Genomic DNA, 13,883 nt, shown 5'->3' with positions numbered 1-13,883 from the left:
TGTAAAAGTCACAAATCACATATCCTTATATCAAAAAATGAATATTGTTGACAATTTCCATAAACTGGTCCATGCTGTTGCTGCCTCAGCATCTGTCTGGGCAGCAGGCAGCCTGCGGTTTCTTGAACTCACAAAAGCCAGTCCTGTGAGCACCTGGTCTAGATGACCAGCTTCCTTGAGATCAACAGTCTTGCTGAACTCCAGGGTCTACTTTACAAGCCCCCCTTCAATGACACCCTCACAGTGCTCACCGGATTTGTTGTTTTGGCTTGAGTGGATTAATTCACACTCACCCTATGGAGCCCAGAACACCTCACCCAGCATAACTTCTACAGGCTAAACTGCAAGAACTGGTGTTTTCTCTGCCTGATTCTAGCTTTGACCTCTCTCAGAAATTCCTGCCCGAAATCCTCCCCTACAGAGAGGTCTTAGGTGTGATGAGTGTGAGGCTTTGAGCTCAGGACTCCTGAACGTTGGTTTGGGAGAAGAAACATCAGGAAAAAATGGGATTTGCTGATGACTCCATTAACGGCCACACTGTAGACCTGCAGATCGATAACTTCTTGGAGTGGGGACCTGACCACCAGGGATTTGTATTCATTGAAATGGTTCAGAAAGAATCTTTAGCCAAGTGGTTTCCCTCTGGTTTCCCACCAGGATCACATGACCAGTGTCAGGAATTGACCTCACTGATGCCCTCCCAACAGAGTTCTATGTTGGTCCTGTGGGAGCATCACTGCGGTGTCTAGGAAGTGCTCCAGGGGATTCTAAGCAGAGGCCTGGGTTAAGGAAGTGCCTCCTGATCCATCTGTGAGAGCTGAGCCCTGGCTTCTTCCACAGAGAGGCAACAGGGTTGGTCTGTCTGGATTGGACAGGGAAACTCAGTCAGCTCACATCATCTGTGAGAGCAGAGTGTTAGGAGCTCTCTATGGGGAGAGAACAATCAAGAAATAAGTTCACAGGCTGGTCTCCAGGTAGGAATTGATTGTTCCCAAATCTCTCCTGAGACAGAGGACAGGAGAGGTCGGTCTTCTCAGCTTTTCAAGGCCCTTCTGTCTGTAAGAGCATTGGTTGCAGGTTAAAGAGCTGTTTTGATGCCCTCAGCGGTATTTTCTCAAACCACAGAAGTGCGTTTGCAGCGTAACATCCCCAGAGAAGACAGAGCAGGAGGAAGAAGAGGAGGAAATGGCAACTTCTCAGGTAAATATCCTGTCCTGGGTCTGGGGCTGCATCTGCTTTCCCTCCTGAAATGCCCAAATGAGAATCTGCAAGCCTTTGGCTTTCTGCTCCTAGTTTTTCTTCCCAGGCATCTCATCATCTTATTTTTTCCCATTTCTTATTATAAAAGTGAAGACCAGCCCTTTAGACTATTTCCTTGTGTCCCAGAGCCTTTGCTCCATTGTCTGCATCCTCACTTTCTATGGAGCATGATGAATTCTCAACGTGAATCAGCGACTTTCAACTGTTGAAACTATTTTTTTGTGAGAGATCAGCTTGGGGAGTCACTCCTATTCTCCCAGTGAGATGTGGTTTGATGTTGGGATTTTAGGGATGTTGCGAAATGCAGTGATGACTTAGCACCTGGGTGCAATATAGATATTTAAAACAGAGTTTGAAAATGCCTTTATACATAGAACCAATTCTCTTCTGTCATGGGATTTTCCAGGCAAGAATTTTGCTGTGGGTTCCCATTTCCTCGTCCCGGGGATTCTCTCCACCCCGAGACTGAAGCCACATCTCCAGCATCGGTAGGCAGATTCTTTACCAGTGAGCCAGCTGGGAAGCCCAGTGACTCAACTCAGAGGTCTAGAGTTTTTCAGAAAATTTTCAGAAATAAAAAGAAAACTAGGAGATGCTGTCTTTTGCATTGCTGAGTCTTACTACTTAAATGCATTATTAGGATACTAAACAGGGGAAGTATATGTGAAATGAAATTTGCATAAAATTGACATTTTTAAATGTTAGATTCAAGTTATAATTTCATTGTTAATTCCAGGATGCCCAGGCAGTGATTGTGCATCTTTCATGTGATTCATTTACACCATGACATCTGATGCCCACTGGTTCTGGAGACATCACTCTAACATCATGAGACTATGAAGTTCATACTTCTCTCTCTCTTTAAACAAGGTTGTGGAAAAAAGGAATAAGGAATGTGTGGAAATGCTCATAGTTAATGGAGAAACTCCCCATCTTCTTGGTTTCTCTTTGCTTCTGAGAATGAACACTCATTGTGTTGATTATAGATAGTGGGTTTTCAGGGTAGGCGAATTGATCACTCAAGCCTAGGTGTGATGTTTCCAGAATACTCCAGGCTCAAATCACAGACACAGTCTTTTTACCACCTCCATGTACTTCTTACCCCATGACTCATGTTCACTGGTTTAAGTGTTTCTGTGAGATTCCCATGCTGTGAATTTGTTTTTTTCCACTTGACTTGAACAAGTGTCTTGGAAAGAAAAATGAGGGATGTGCCTAAACTATCACAATTAATGAAGTAACTTCCTGTCTTCTTACTTTCTTTCTGCTTTGGAAAATGAACACTCGTGTGTGTTTAGCAGAGATGCTGGGTTTGGGGAGTGGTGGTTTTCATCCCAAGCCCAGGTCTGATCTTTTCCAATACACTCCATGCTCACATCACAGAGTCTCATCACAGTTTTGTATTTTCCAAAATGTTTACAAGAATCTTATTAGTCCTAATCTATGCTCAACTGTATTAAAATTTAAAGTACAGCTCAGTGCAAATAAAGAATATCATCCTCTAATATTATGTACTTTTTAATTCATTCAAAATTACCTGAGTTTAGTGACATGAAAATGTCTCTCTCTTCCCCCTAATGAGCATATAGCCCCATTTGAGTGTATGTCTGTACTCCGTGGAGATGAGTTTGAGTGGGCTCCGGGAGTTGGTGATGGACCAGTAGGCCTGGCGTGCTGTGGGCCATGGGGTCCCAAAGAATGGAATACGAATGAGGAACGGAACTGAACTGTGTGTATGAAAATATTAACATGACTTGATCAATTTTTTCTTCTTCTTTTCTTTTTGCTTTGTTTTTCTGAAGAACTTCTGGGGAAGGGAATGACTACCCGTTCCAGTATTCCTGCTTGGGAATTTCTTGGACAGTGGAATCTGGCAAGTTAGAGTCCATGGGGTCACTAAGAATGGGACATGACTGAGTGACTAAAACTTTTCTTGTCTTTAGTATTGTTTACAGTTACAGAAACTTCTATCAACTTTTCTTAGAGTTGTCTCTGTGAATCTGTCTGTTTTATTAAAGTCTAAAGTACATAAACTGAAGTAACGTTTAAGCTCTGCTATTTAATGGCTATTTGTTAAAATATGTGCCAAAAAGTACAAGAGCAACATTACTGATTTTTAGTTATTTCTCTTGCACTTTCAAGACTCTGATAAAAACAATCAGAAAGATACAGAGTATATACTAAATAGATAAAATGCTTCTTTCTGCCAAGGTTGTGGTTACCCAACGTGTGAAGAGCAGATAAAACCAAGGAGGGTCTTAGAATGCAGAAACTGAAAAACCAGCCCTGTATTGTCTCATGTCTGGAAATTCTTTTCCAACCAGCACCCAGACCATGATATTTTTGGTGCCTTGTTCAGGGACTTGGAGTCTCTTGTCTCCCCTCCTCACTTCTCCTTTCTCACAGGGACCCTCTTCCAACGGGCAACTGCTTGGTGGCAACTGAGTTACGCTGGTGAGGGTTACCCTCTGGTGTGTTCCAAAAGCCCCACTGCTCACTGCGCCCAAAGTAGCTGCCTCTTGAATGGGTGAGGGTCTCTCCTTTGTCTTTTTTGCAAGTGAGGACTATGCCAACCAATATTCTGTGGGCACCGATCAGATGCGTAAAAGCCATTAGGGCTCCTGCCACAGAAAGACTCCCATGTGAGGATGGGGGCACACAGAATGGATCAGGCCACAAAGGCATCCACCCGCAGCAAGACAACTTCCGTCCACCATGTTGGGCTCATAAAGGTTGAAGCAAAACAGAGACCATTGTTCCCAAGCCACCGCCTCCCGGATATATTGTACGGCGGATTCCTCAGCCTTCTTCCCTGTCACTTTCTCTTCTTTCCATTTTGGTTTGGATTGATTTACAGAAGCCTGGGTGTTGCCTTTGAACCATCCCAAGAGTGCCTTCCACGTTTGAGGGAATCACCAAATGGTGAGTCACCTGGTTGCTCCCAGGAATCTCTGTCTTTCTCTGCCCGTGTCACCTGGTGGCTTAGCTGCATGGTTCTCAGAGGTCTCCTCTCACTGTTGGATGTGACTGTTAGGCCACTCGGCCATTCTGTGCCCTCAGTCGCACGGAGAGACCACTGGGGGAAAACGGACGCCTTTCTGTCAGCCAGTGACTCTCAGTACTCCCATTCTATTGTGGATAGGCTATGAGTGGGTTCTGTTACATCCCAGGAGGCTCTCTCATACTCAACCCTTGGCTACATTCTCAGAAACTGGATACTTTTGACCCTCCGAAAGGCCTGGCTCCAATACAAACGGGGGACCCCCCAAAAATGGCCTCTGAATGGCACACTAGGTTTTTCCAAAAGAAGGAAAAGGACTCAGAATTTCCTTACGTTCTGTTACCTCCCTGTCTCCTGTCCCTCTCTGCTCTCTCCATCAGATTTCCTAGATGAACTGTATGCGAACTTTTATATCCACATGATCTCTAGGAAAGGATTCTGAGGTTCCCTTTTGCCCAGGTCTTTCTTCTATACTCAAAAGCCTGAAGGATCAAAAACGGTCCTAATATTCTAAAGAATCCCTTTCTAAGGAAGCTTATCTCTCAGGTGGAGAGGGAACCAAGCTTCCCCCACTCCTGAACGTCTTAAAGAATTCCCTCCTGAGTACTCCTGTTTCTCAGGGCTGCCAAGGATCAAGCTTCCCCCAGCCCTGCAAATTCCCTTAACCCTTCAGATTCTTCTGATGGGACAAAGACCTCACTTCCCACCACAGGGATGGTCCAAAATTTTTATCAGCTGAAATGCCCCTGATATCAGAGTCAATTTGAGCATTATTTGGTCTATATTTTAGCTATAAAACTAACACTACAGAAAGGGAAGATAACGTTTTGACAGAGGATGGCCCTGATATTGTTTAGACTCTGGAGAAAACTGGTTAAAATGAAAGTTTCTTTCCCTTGGAAACTGCAAAACCGGTTCCTTTTGCATATGCATTTTTAAAACAACTAGCTTGTTAACAACTAGGTTGGAGAAGGAAATGGCAACCCACTCCAGTATTCTTGCCTGGAGATTCCCAGGGTTGGGGGAGCCCGGTGGGCTACCATCTATGGGGTCGCACCGAGTTGGACACGACGGAAGCGACTTAGCAGCAGCAGCAGCAGCTTGTTTAAAGGCCTGCCTAGGGAAAAGCTTGTAATTAACCTTTTCCATGTCCTTGAATGTCACTGCCCACTTTGCCTGAGACCTGACTCAGCCTTGGGCAAATCAGAACTTCAAGCCAAAGAAACAAGCAAACAAAAAAGGGTCAAAGAGATGTTTTAAATCTTAAGCAGGAAACTATGAAATCTCTGTCTGTCTGGATTTAGGTATGTCTCAGTGTGCATTTTTTTTTTTAAATAATATTGCTTAGTTCTAAATGAGTTCTAATTTAATTGGCCTAAAGGGCTTCCCTGGTGGCTCAGAGGTTAAAGCATCTGCCCGCAATGCGGGCGACTTGGGTTCGATCCCTGGGTCGGGAACATCCCCTGGAGAAGAAATGGCAACCCACTCCAGTATTCTTGCCTGGAGAATCCCATGGACGGAGGAGCCTGGTGGGCTACAGTTCACGGGGTCGCAAAGAGTCGGACATGACTGAGCGACTTCACTCACTTCACTCAAAGGAAGGTAAGTGCTTACAAATCAGACAATTCTAACTCCAAGAGAAATTTACCTAAATGAATTTCAGATTCACGTGAACTGGGAAATATTAAATATCTAGCATTAATGTTTGTTTGCTAATCTAATGTAGATATGTCTAAGAGTCATTAAGCACAGTATTTTCATTGTGCCTAGGTTTATTATTACTTACATATTGTTATATTTTTATATCTGTTCCAAGTTTCTCAACCAGGAAAGTACCTCTAGGAAAGGGAAAACAAAACTTCAAAGAAAATGTAAAAGAGATATGATCTTTCAGAGAAACTCTTTTAAGAATAATTATACTTTAGAAATATCTCTCTAAAACATTCTCTAGATTTCGGTAACCTGACTTTCTAGGGCTGTGCCAAACTAAGTGATGGAAGTTTATGGAATAGCTAGGTCATTTCCAAGTAAAATAAGATTCTGAAACATTCATTACTGAGGACTAACTTCCTCTTACAGAGAAAGTAGAGATGTTGGACTGTTCATGACTAATGCTTGATGCCATCCTGAGATTTCTCTAGAATATTTTTTTTAGAAATTATCACTGGTATTTATGTTCACCAATCCACAGAATGCTTAAGTTCTAGGCTGCTTCAGGAAAGTAGCATGTGTATTTTCAGTAAAGAAGGTATGAGGAAAGAAATTACATTTTATGAAGAGAAAAGGAAGTAGGTCTGACTTTGAGGTGGCTCTTTCATCATGGGAGAACAAAGTAATGGGTACAGAAAGTGATAAGGTTTTATGGAAAGTGAACGCCAAGGGAAGAGTTTTGTGCATAAATACATGTTTTCTTGTGATGTTGAGCTGCCTTTGATAATGGATTTTAAGTTTCTTTATCTCTGAAGTGATCTGTTCTAGGTTTACCTTTGAAATCTTCTTTGTTTTGGGCTAAGTGAATATATTGTTTCCCAGTGATCTATATGATTTTATCTGACTGAGTGTTATAACCCCCTTTGATATTTGTCCACAAAACTTCCTAAATGACTTGACTTCTAGCTGACTTTGGAATGCTTCAGAGGGCCCGTGAGACATCCCAGGGAGCTATTAAACTACCTGGGTTCATTGGACATGTTAAATTACATGGGAAGTATGGTTGAAGGGGTGATAAATCTTCTCAGATTGTGCTATATGGTTGATGTTACTAATATAGATATCCTAGAATGATGTGGAAGTCATATATAGATCTGATACGCCCTAGTAAAATGTGGTCAACTATAATTGTACTTACCCTGTTACAGTGTTACAAGTCACAGCAGTGACCAGGCTACATTGTCAATTGCAGTTCAATCAGATTTAAACATGACTTCTATGGTTTCACTCTGATGCCTTTGTAAGAATACTGCTATTTCAAGATTTATGGAAAGGATTTTTCTGAGATTACCCGACAAACAAATTTTGTTTGCTATCTGATGCAAAAGACAAATGGCTGTCTGAGGAGGCCTTACAAGTAGCTATGAAAAGAAAAGAAGCCAAAAGCAAAGGAGAAAAGGAAAGATGTGCCCATTTGAATGCAGAGTTCCAAAGAATAGCCTGGAGAGATAAGAAAGCCTTCCTCAGTAATCAATGCAAAGAAATAGAGGAAAACAATAGAATGAGAAAGACTAAAGATCTCTTCAAGAAAATTAGAGATACCAACCAGTCCATTCTAAAGGAGATCAGTCCTGGGTGTTCCTTGGAAGGACTGATGCTAAAGCTGACACTCCAATACTTTGGGCACCTCATGCGAAGAGTTGACTCATTGGGAAAGACTCTGATGCTGGAAAGGATTGGGGGCAGGAGGAGAAAGGGACGACATAGGTTAGATGGCATGATGGCATCACTGACTCGATGGACATGAGTTTGAGTAAACTCCGGGAGTTGGTGATGGACAGGGAGGCCTGGCGTGCTGCAATTCATGGGGTCACAAACAGTCAGACACGACTGAGCGACTGAACTGAACTGAAGCTGGTACCAGACTGGAATTTAGTCTAATCTCTATGTTAATAGAACAAAGTTTTCTTAGAATGCAGCTTTCAATATGAGCTTATGAGTTTCTTTGCCTTTAAGTGATTTATATTCATTTTAAAAACCTTTTGTTACATTGGTAAAGTAAATAAGCTTTACTTAAGATTATGGTCCTGTGGTCATGTATGGATGTGCGAGTTGGACTGTGAAGAAGGCTGAGTGCTGAAGAATTGATGCTTTTGAACTGTGGTTCTGGAGAAGACTCTTGAGAGTCCCTTGGACTGCAAGGGGATCCAACCAGTCCATTCTGAAGGAGATCAGCCCTGGGATTTCTTTGGAAGGAATGATGCTACAGCTGAAACTGCAGTACTTTGGCCACCTCATGCGAAGAGTTGACTCATTGGAAAAGACTCTGATGCTGGGAGGGATTGGGGGCAGGAGGAGAAAGGGACGACAGAGGATGAGATGGCTGGATGGCATCACTGACTCGATGGACGTGAGTCTGAGTGAACTCCGGGAGTTGGTGATGCCCAGGGAGGCCTGGCGTGCTGTGATTCATGGGGTCGCAAAGAGTCGGACACGACTGAGCGACTGATCTGATCTGATCTGATCTGAAGATTATGGTACATGTAGACAAAGCTCATTCTTCTTCTACAAAAATAACCCCTCATGGTTAGACTTTTGCCATCCTGATATCCTTAAAACATGGCCATAGTCTGCTCCTAAATCGGGGAATTAAAAATGGGTGACCAGTAGCTGTAAATCAAAGACTCAGGGCTATGGGAAATCCAACATGGCTGCCTGGCTTTTCCCAGCTCCCTGACAAACCTCATTTCTATATGATGGGTTAAAGCCTTCCCGGGCTACAGGCTTAATGCCCTCAAAATGAAAAAATTGTTTCACTGTATATTAAGTTTTGTTCATTGTTAAACTAAGTTTCTAGTTTTGTTAATTAAAGTGTAGTGTTTACTAAGCCTCACTTCTGAGATAGTTCATTCTTATGTTATCTTTCTAAAAGATTTAATGAAGTTATTAAAAAGGACACTCTAAGTTTGTTTCTAAAGGTAATGTCAGGAAGCAATCTTCAGATAAAGATTAGATGCTCCATGATATACAACCAGGAGATTAACACCTGGCTATAGCCATTTAACAAATGAAGTCAGATGACCTGTGGTATCCTGAGCTCTACTTAATGAAAGTGCTTGACTTATCATTTTTACTTACAACCTGACTAATAACTGCTAGCTAATCCCGTGGACGGAGGAGCCTAGTAGGCTGCAGTCCTTGGGGTCGCTAAGAGTCGGACACGACTGAGCGAATTCACTTTCAGTTTTCACTTTCATGCATTGGAGAAGGAAATGGCAACCCACTCCAGTGTTCTTTCCTGGAGAATCCCAGGGACGGGGGAGCCTGGTGGGTTGCCGTCTATGGGGTCACACAGAGTCGGACACGACTGAAGTGACTTAGCATAGCATAGCATAGCTATATTATTTCCTATGTCACTTGCTTCAGAAGATTGTTTCTTAGGTTACTAAATGTGTGACTGAGCCTGTGATAAAATGTTGATATGTAGCTCCATATGCTATCAATGATTGTAATCATGTAACTCTAGATATGGGAAGAAGCAACAAGAGGGAATATTTTCCGGGACCTAGAAGCTGTAAGACAGGTATGGTCCAGAGACTTTTGCTACTCACAAGGCCTGCTCTAGAAGCAGCACATTGAGTGGCCTAATGGAACTTTCCCTAGACCTGGGAATGAGTCTTGCCAGTGCCGTACATGGTTAAATATGTGGCTATGAAGAGACCCTGCTGACTGGACTCTGCCAGCTGTCTCTACAAAGATGACATCATGACCACTGCAAGCTCCTGACTTTCTACACCCCCTGAAAGGAGTTCAGAGTAGAGATCAGAAACAAGGAACCCTGTGCTCTGGGAAAAACCTAGAACTGCCTCCAAAGGTCAGATGTTTTCATGTAAAGATTTTATGAGCCCAAATTCTTGCTGCTTCTTGTACCTAGAGAAACACTAACATCACGAACCGATGTCCGGTTCTGGTTTTCCTGGCTAGCCCCTAATCTTTGGGCCATGTGCCTTTAACTTTCTTGTAAAGTTTGTTTCTTCTAAAATACCACAAATTTCCAAGTGGTCGTGCAAGAATATTCCCTGACCAACACCTAAACAATGCTGAAGCAATTCACCTTATCATTCAATGGACTCTCATCTCTCTCTATAAATGCTCCCTGACAGAGTAGGCAAAGGGAACCCAGAGCCCCATGGCGCCCCTGCTCAGCCTGAAGAAGCCAGAGCAGTCATTGCTCCATTTTCCCTGAAACTGGATTCCCAAATGTGTGAGAAGGGAAATGGGTAGATAGTTGGACATGAGCAGGCTATCAACAAGGGCCAAGGAATTGGCCCTAAAAATAAAGACAGGGAGGTATGTGGTGACCCAGGGACAAAAGACTAGATAAAACCAAGGAGGGTCTTGGAATGTAGGAATGGAAAAACAAGACCCATTAGCATCTTTCCCTCCCCGATGTTGTAACTGTTGATGGATTTCAGGTCCTCCTCAGCAGTATAAATGGTCTCCCCTCCTACCCCATAAGGAGAAAGTATTTTTCTTACTCTTCCCCCACCCAGTATAGGTGCCTCATCCAGTCAGCAAATGATCTGCAAGACCCCTGTCCCACTCCTTGTATCCTGCCTATGAAAGTGGACTAAGGACCCCTGTTCAACATCCATTCTCCCTTGAGCTGGCCAACTGTTCTAACAACGTCCCCCATTCTAATAATCTTTATGTCCCTCTCATTTTGTCTCATGTCCGGAAATTCTTTTCCAACAGGAGACGAGACCACAAGAAAGGTTACTATCCTATTAGACCTGTTAAAATCTGTAAAACAATTAGAGTTCCAACTTATGTATGAATTATTACCTTACTGTTCTATTTCATTGTGGCTCAAAAATCGTCATTCATCGAGCAGAATTTTCAACATTACTAACTCAAATAACCTTTCTAAAAATGTGGCACTTTGGCCCCACATCAGAACTCTTGGCTCAGAATACACTTGAAAAAAAAAAATTCCTGTTCCTTTGATAAACAATTTGTCTTATCTCACACGAGTAGAACACTGAGAATAAATATGTTAATGTTGCCCTGATTATTTTATAATTGCTCTTTCAGATGAGACTAGTCTCCCTAATGGCTTGTAGATCATAACTCATCCTTTTTTCTCCACATTAGAAATTGGATAGAAAGGAGTACTGTGTAAAAAGTATATTTTGTAATACCAGCCAAGCCACTAAATCACGACCAGTTCTCTGAACTTGCCGTTTTCATCTTGGGTCACATTGTGAAGTCTTCCCACGGCCACATGGCATCTGTACTTTGTATTTCAGGGACGGCTGACGTTCCAGGATGTGGCCATAGACTTGACTCAAGAGGAGTGGGAATGCCTGGACCTCGGTCAGCGGGAATTGTACAGGGACGTGATGTTAGAGAAGTACGGGAACCTGGCCTCCTTGGGTGAGGATAACTGCCTTCCAGAATCCCTTATCTACCCACTGGGTTTTAGTTCCGTCATATCAAGAATGTCTTCTGAAATGTTCTGCTTCCCACAGTTGTTTCAGATCTCTGCTTTCTAGGGGAAAATGGGTATTTGTCAGTTTAGAAAGAAAGGCTTCATGATGATTCGTTATGCTGGTGACGTTTTTCTTCCTTGATGTATTCTACGTCCTTCCTTCTAGGTTCGTGGTAATTGTGTAAGTTCTGTGGTATTAAATAGTTGCACCCTCTCTTAATTTCACATTGACACTACTTACTTTTACCTTAGTACTACCTGACCATAATCTCAGGATCTGATGTTAGGTGTGTGTTAGTATTGTATAGCTGCTTTGAATAAAGTATTTAAGGAAATCGTTTTCTAGAACAAAATGCGTTCTTGTCTCACCTGAATACATATTGGATTCGACACTGATGAATCTCTAACAACACAAATATTTCTTTCTCTGATAAATAGGGCTTGTGTCTACGCTGGACCTGGTCTTCTTTCTGGAGCAATTGAAGGATCTCTGGAATATGAGGAGAATGGAGACAACAGCCATTTACCCACGTGGGTATGAATGGATGGAGATGATGACTCAGATGAGAGGTCCGAGGAGCAGGGAGGAACTAATCTTTTGCCACATGGTTTTGGAAGATTTTCTTCAATAGAAATGGTTTTCAAAAACCTGGGTTTGAGTCTGCTACTGTGATAGAAATGTATCACCTGCCCCATTCTCTCTCTAAAAGCATTCATAAATTTATCTTGTGATTACTTTTCTCCATCACAGTGTGACCTAAAAGTCTCCTCTTGGCTTGTGACAAACTGCATTCATTCGTTGCTCTTCCATTTCTGGGGGCCCTAGGAAAACTCTGCTCATTTCTGAGTAACCGTATGACAGTCCTTTTAAAGTTTCCTTCTACCTCTAGACAGAAACGTGTGAGTGAAGTCGTAGACAAACTGCCAAACTTCTAGGAATACTGGGGACGGGTTTTTGTTCTCTGATTCATAATTTCCTATCCACTGGGAGCGACACATAGGACCTTCTAAATAAATTTCAAATTCAAGTAATTTTTCACTTCAGAAAGCAAAACCTGGTGAAAATGAAACAATGCACATCTCAGATTGACTTGAAAGTTTCTCTTTTCCTTATATGATCTCATACTAAATATCTTTAGTGTATTTGCCCCAATTCTAACATATTAAAATACTTATTATATTCTATTACCTCATGGAATTTTAAAATACATTGACATAAAATCTTAGCGCATTTTCCACTACATTATTAATGGTTGATTCAAACTATGACAATTTTTAGATTATATAAAGAAATCTTTATTAAAAGTTCTAATTGGAATATAGCTGTTTTCCAATTTTGTACTCCTATACAGCAAAGAGCATCAATTATACATATCAGTCAGTTCTGTTCAGTCACTCAGTCAAGTCTGAGTCTGCGATCCATGCTCTGCAGCAGGCCAGGCTTCCCTGTCCATCACCAACTCCCAGAGCCTGCTCAAACTCATGTCCATGTAGTCAATGATGCCATGCAACCATCTCACCCTCTGTCGTCCCCTTCTCCTCTCATCTTCAATCTTTCCTGGCATAAGAGTCTTTCTCAGTGCATTAGTTCTTCACATCAGGTGGCCAAAGTATCGCAACTTCAGCTTCACCATGTCCTTCCAATGAATATTGAGGACTGATATCCTTTAGGATGGAGTGGTGTGATATTCTTGCAGTCCAAGGGACTCTCAAGAGTCTTCTTCAACACCACAGCTCAAAAGCATCAATTCTTCAGCACTCAGCTTTTTCATGGTCCAACTCTCACATCCATACATGACTACTGGAAAAACCATAGCTTTGACTAGATGGACCTTTGTCAGCAAAGTAATGTTTCTGCTTTTTAATATGCTGCCTAAGTTGGTCATAGCTTTTCTTCCAAGGAGCAAGCATCTTTTACTTTCATGGCTGTAGTCACCATCTCCAATGATTTTCAAATCCCAAAACTTAAAGTCTCTCACTGCTTCCACTGTTTCTCCCACTGTTTGCCATGAAACGATCTGACCGGTGCCATGATGTTTGTTTTTTGAAGGTTGAGTTTGAAGCCAGCTTTTTCAGCCTCTTCTTTCAGTTCCATCAAGAGACTCCTCAGTTCCTCTTTGCTTTCTGCTGTAAGGTGGTGGTGGTGTCATCTGTGTATCTGAGATTATGGATATTTCTCCCTGAAATCTTGATTCCAATTTGTGCTTCATCCAACCCGGTATGTCGCATGAAGTACTGTGCATATAAGTTAAATAACCAGGGTGACAAATGATGTGCTCCTTTCCTAATTTGGAATCAGTCCGTTGTCACATGTCCAGTTCTCACTGTTGCTTCTTGACATGCATACAGATTTCTCAGCAGACAGGTAAGGCAGTCTGGTGTTCCCATCTCTATAAGAATTTTCCACAGTTTCTTGTGATCCACACAATCAAAGGCTGTGGGGTAGTCAATAAAGCAGATGTATTTGTTTTTCCAGAACTC

General features: G+C 42.2%; 1 protein-coding gene across 7 annotated transcripts in view; it reads left to right on the top strand.

Annotated features, from left to right (window-relative positions):
* Window positions 1-13,883, top strand: part of LOC129632144 (zinc finger protein 345-like) — a 51,964-nt gene that overhangs the window by 8,241 nt on the left and 29,840 nt on the right. For 4 of the 7 annotated variants that reach the window (XM_055553582.1, XM_055553586.1, XM_055553585.1 and 1 more), the window contains exon 3: window positions 11,221-11,347. In XM_055553582.1, the coding sequence (XP_055409557.1) occupies window positions 11,221-11,347 (127 nt within the window). Of the gene's footprint in view, window positions 1-67; window positions 1,201-4,117; window positions 4,183-5,200; window positions 5,864-11,220; window positions 11,348-13,883 lie in introns of those variants that run through there. The other 3 variants (XR_008704324.1, XM_055553584.1, XR_008704323.1) reach the window with 3 other exon arrangements.

Source organism: Bubalus kerabau, chromosome 17 (genome assembly GCF_029407905.1).
Source record: "Bubalus kerabau isolate K-KA32 ecotype Philippines breed swamp buffalo chromosome 17, PCC_UOA_SB_1v2, whole genome shotgun sequence".
Lineage (NCBI taxonomy): Eukaryota > Metazoa > Chordata > Mammalia > Artiodactyla > Bovidae > Bubalus > Bubalus kerabau.
This window is presented reverse-complemented; position numbering and strand designations above follow the sequence as displayed.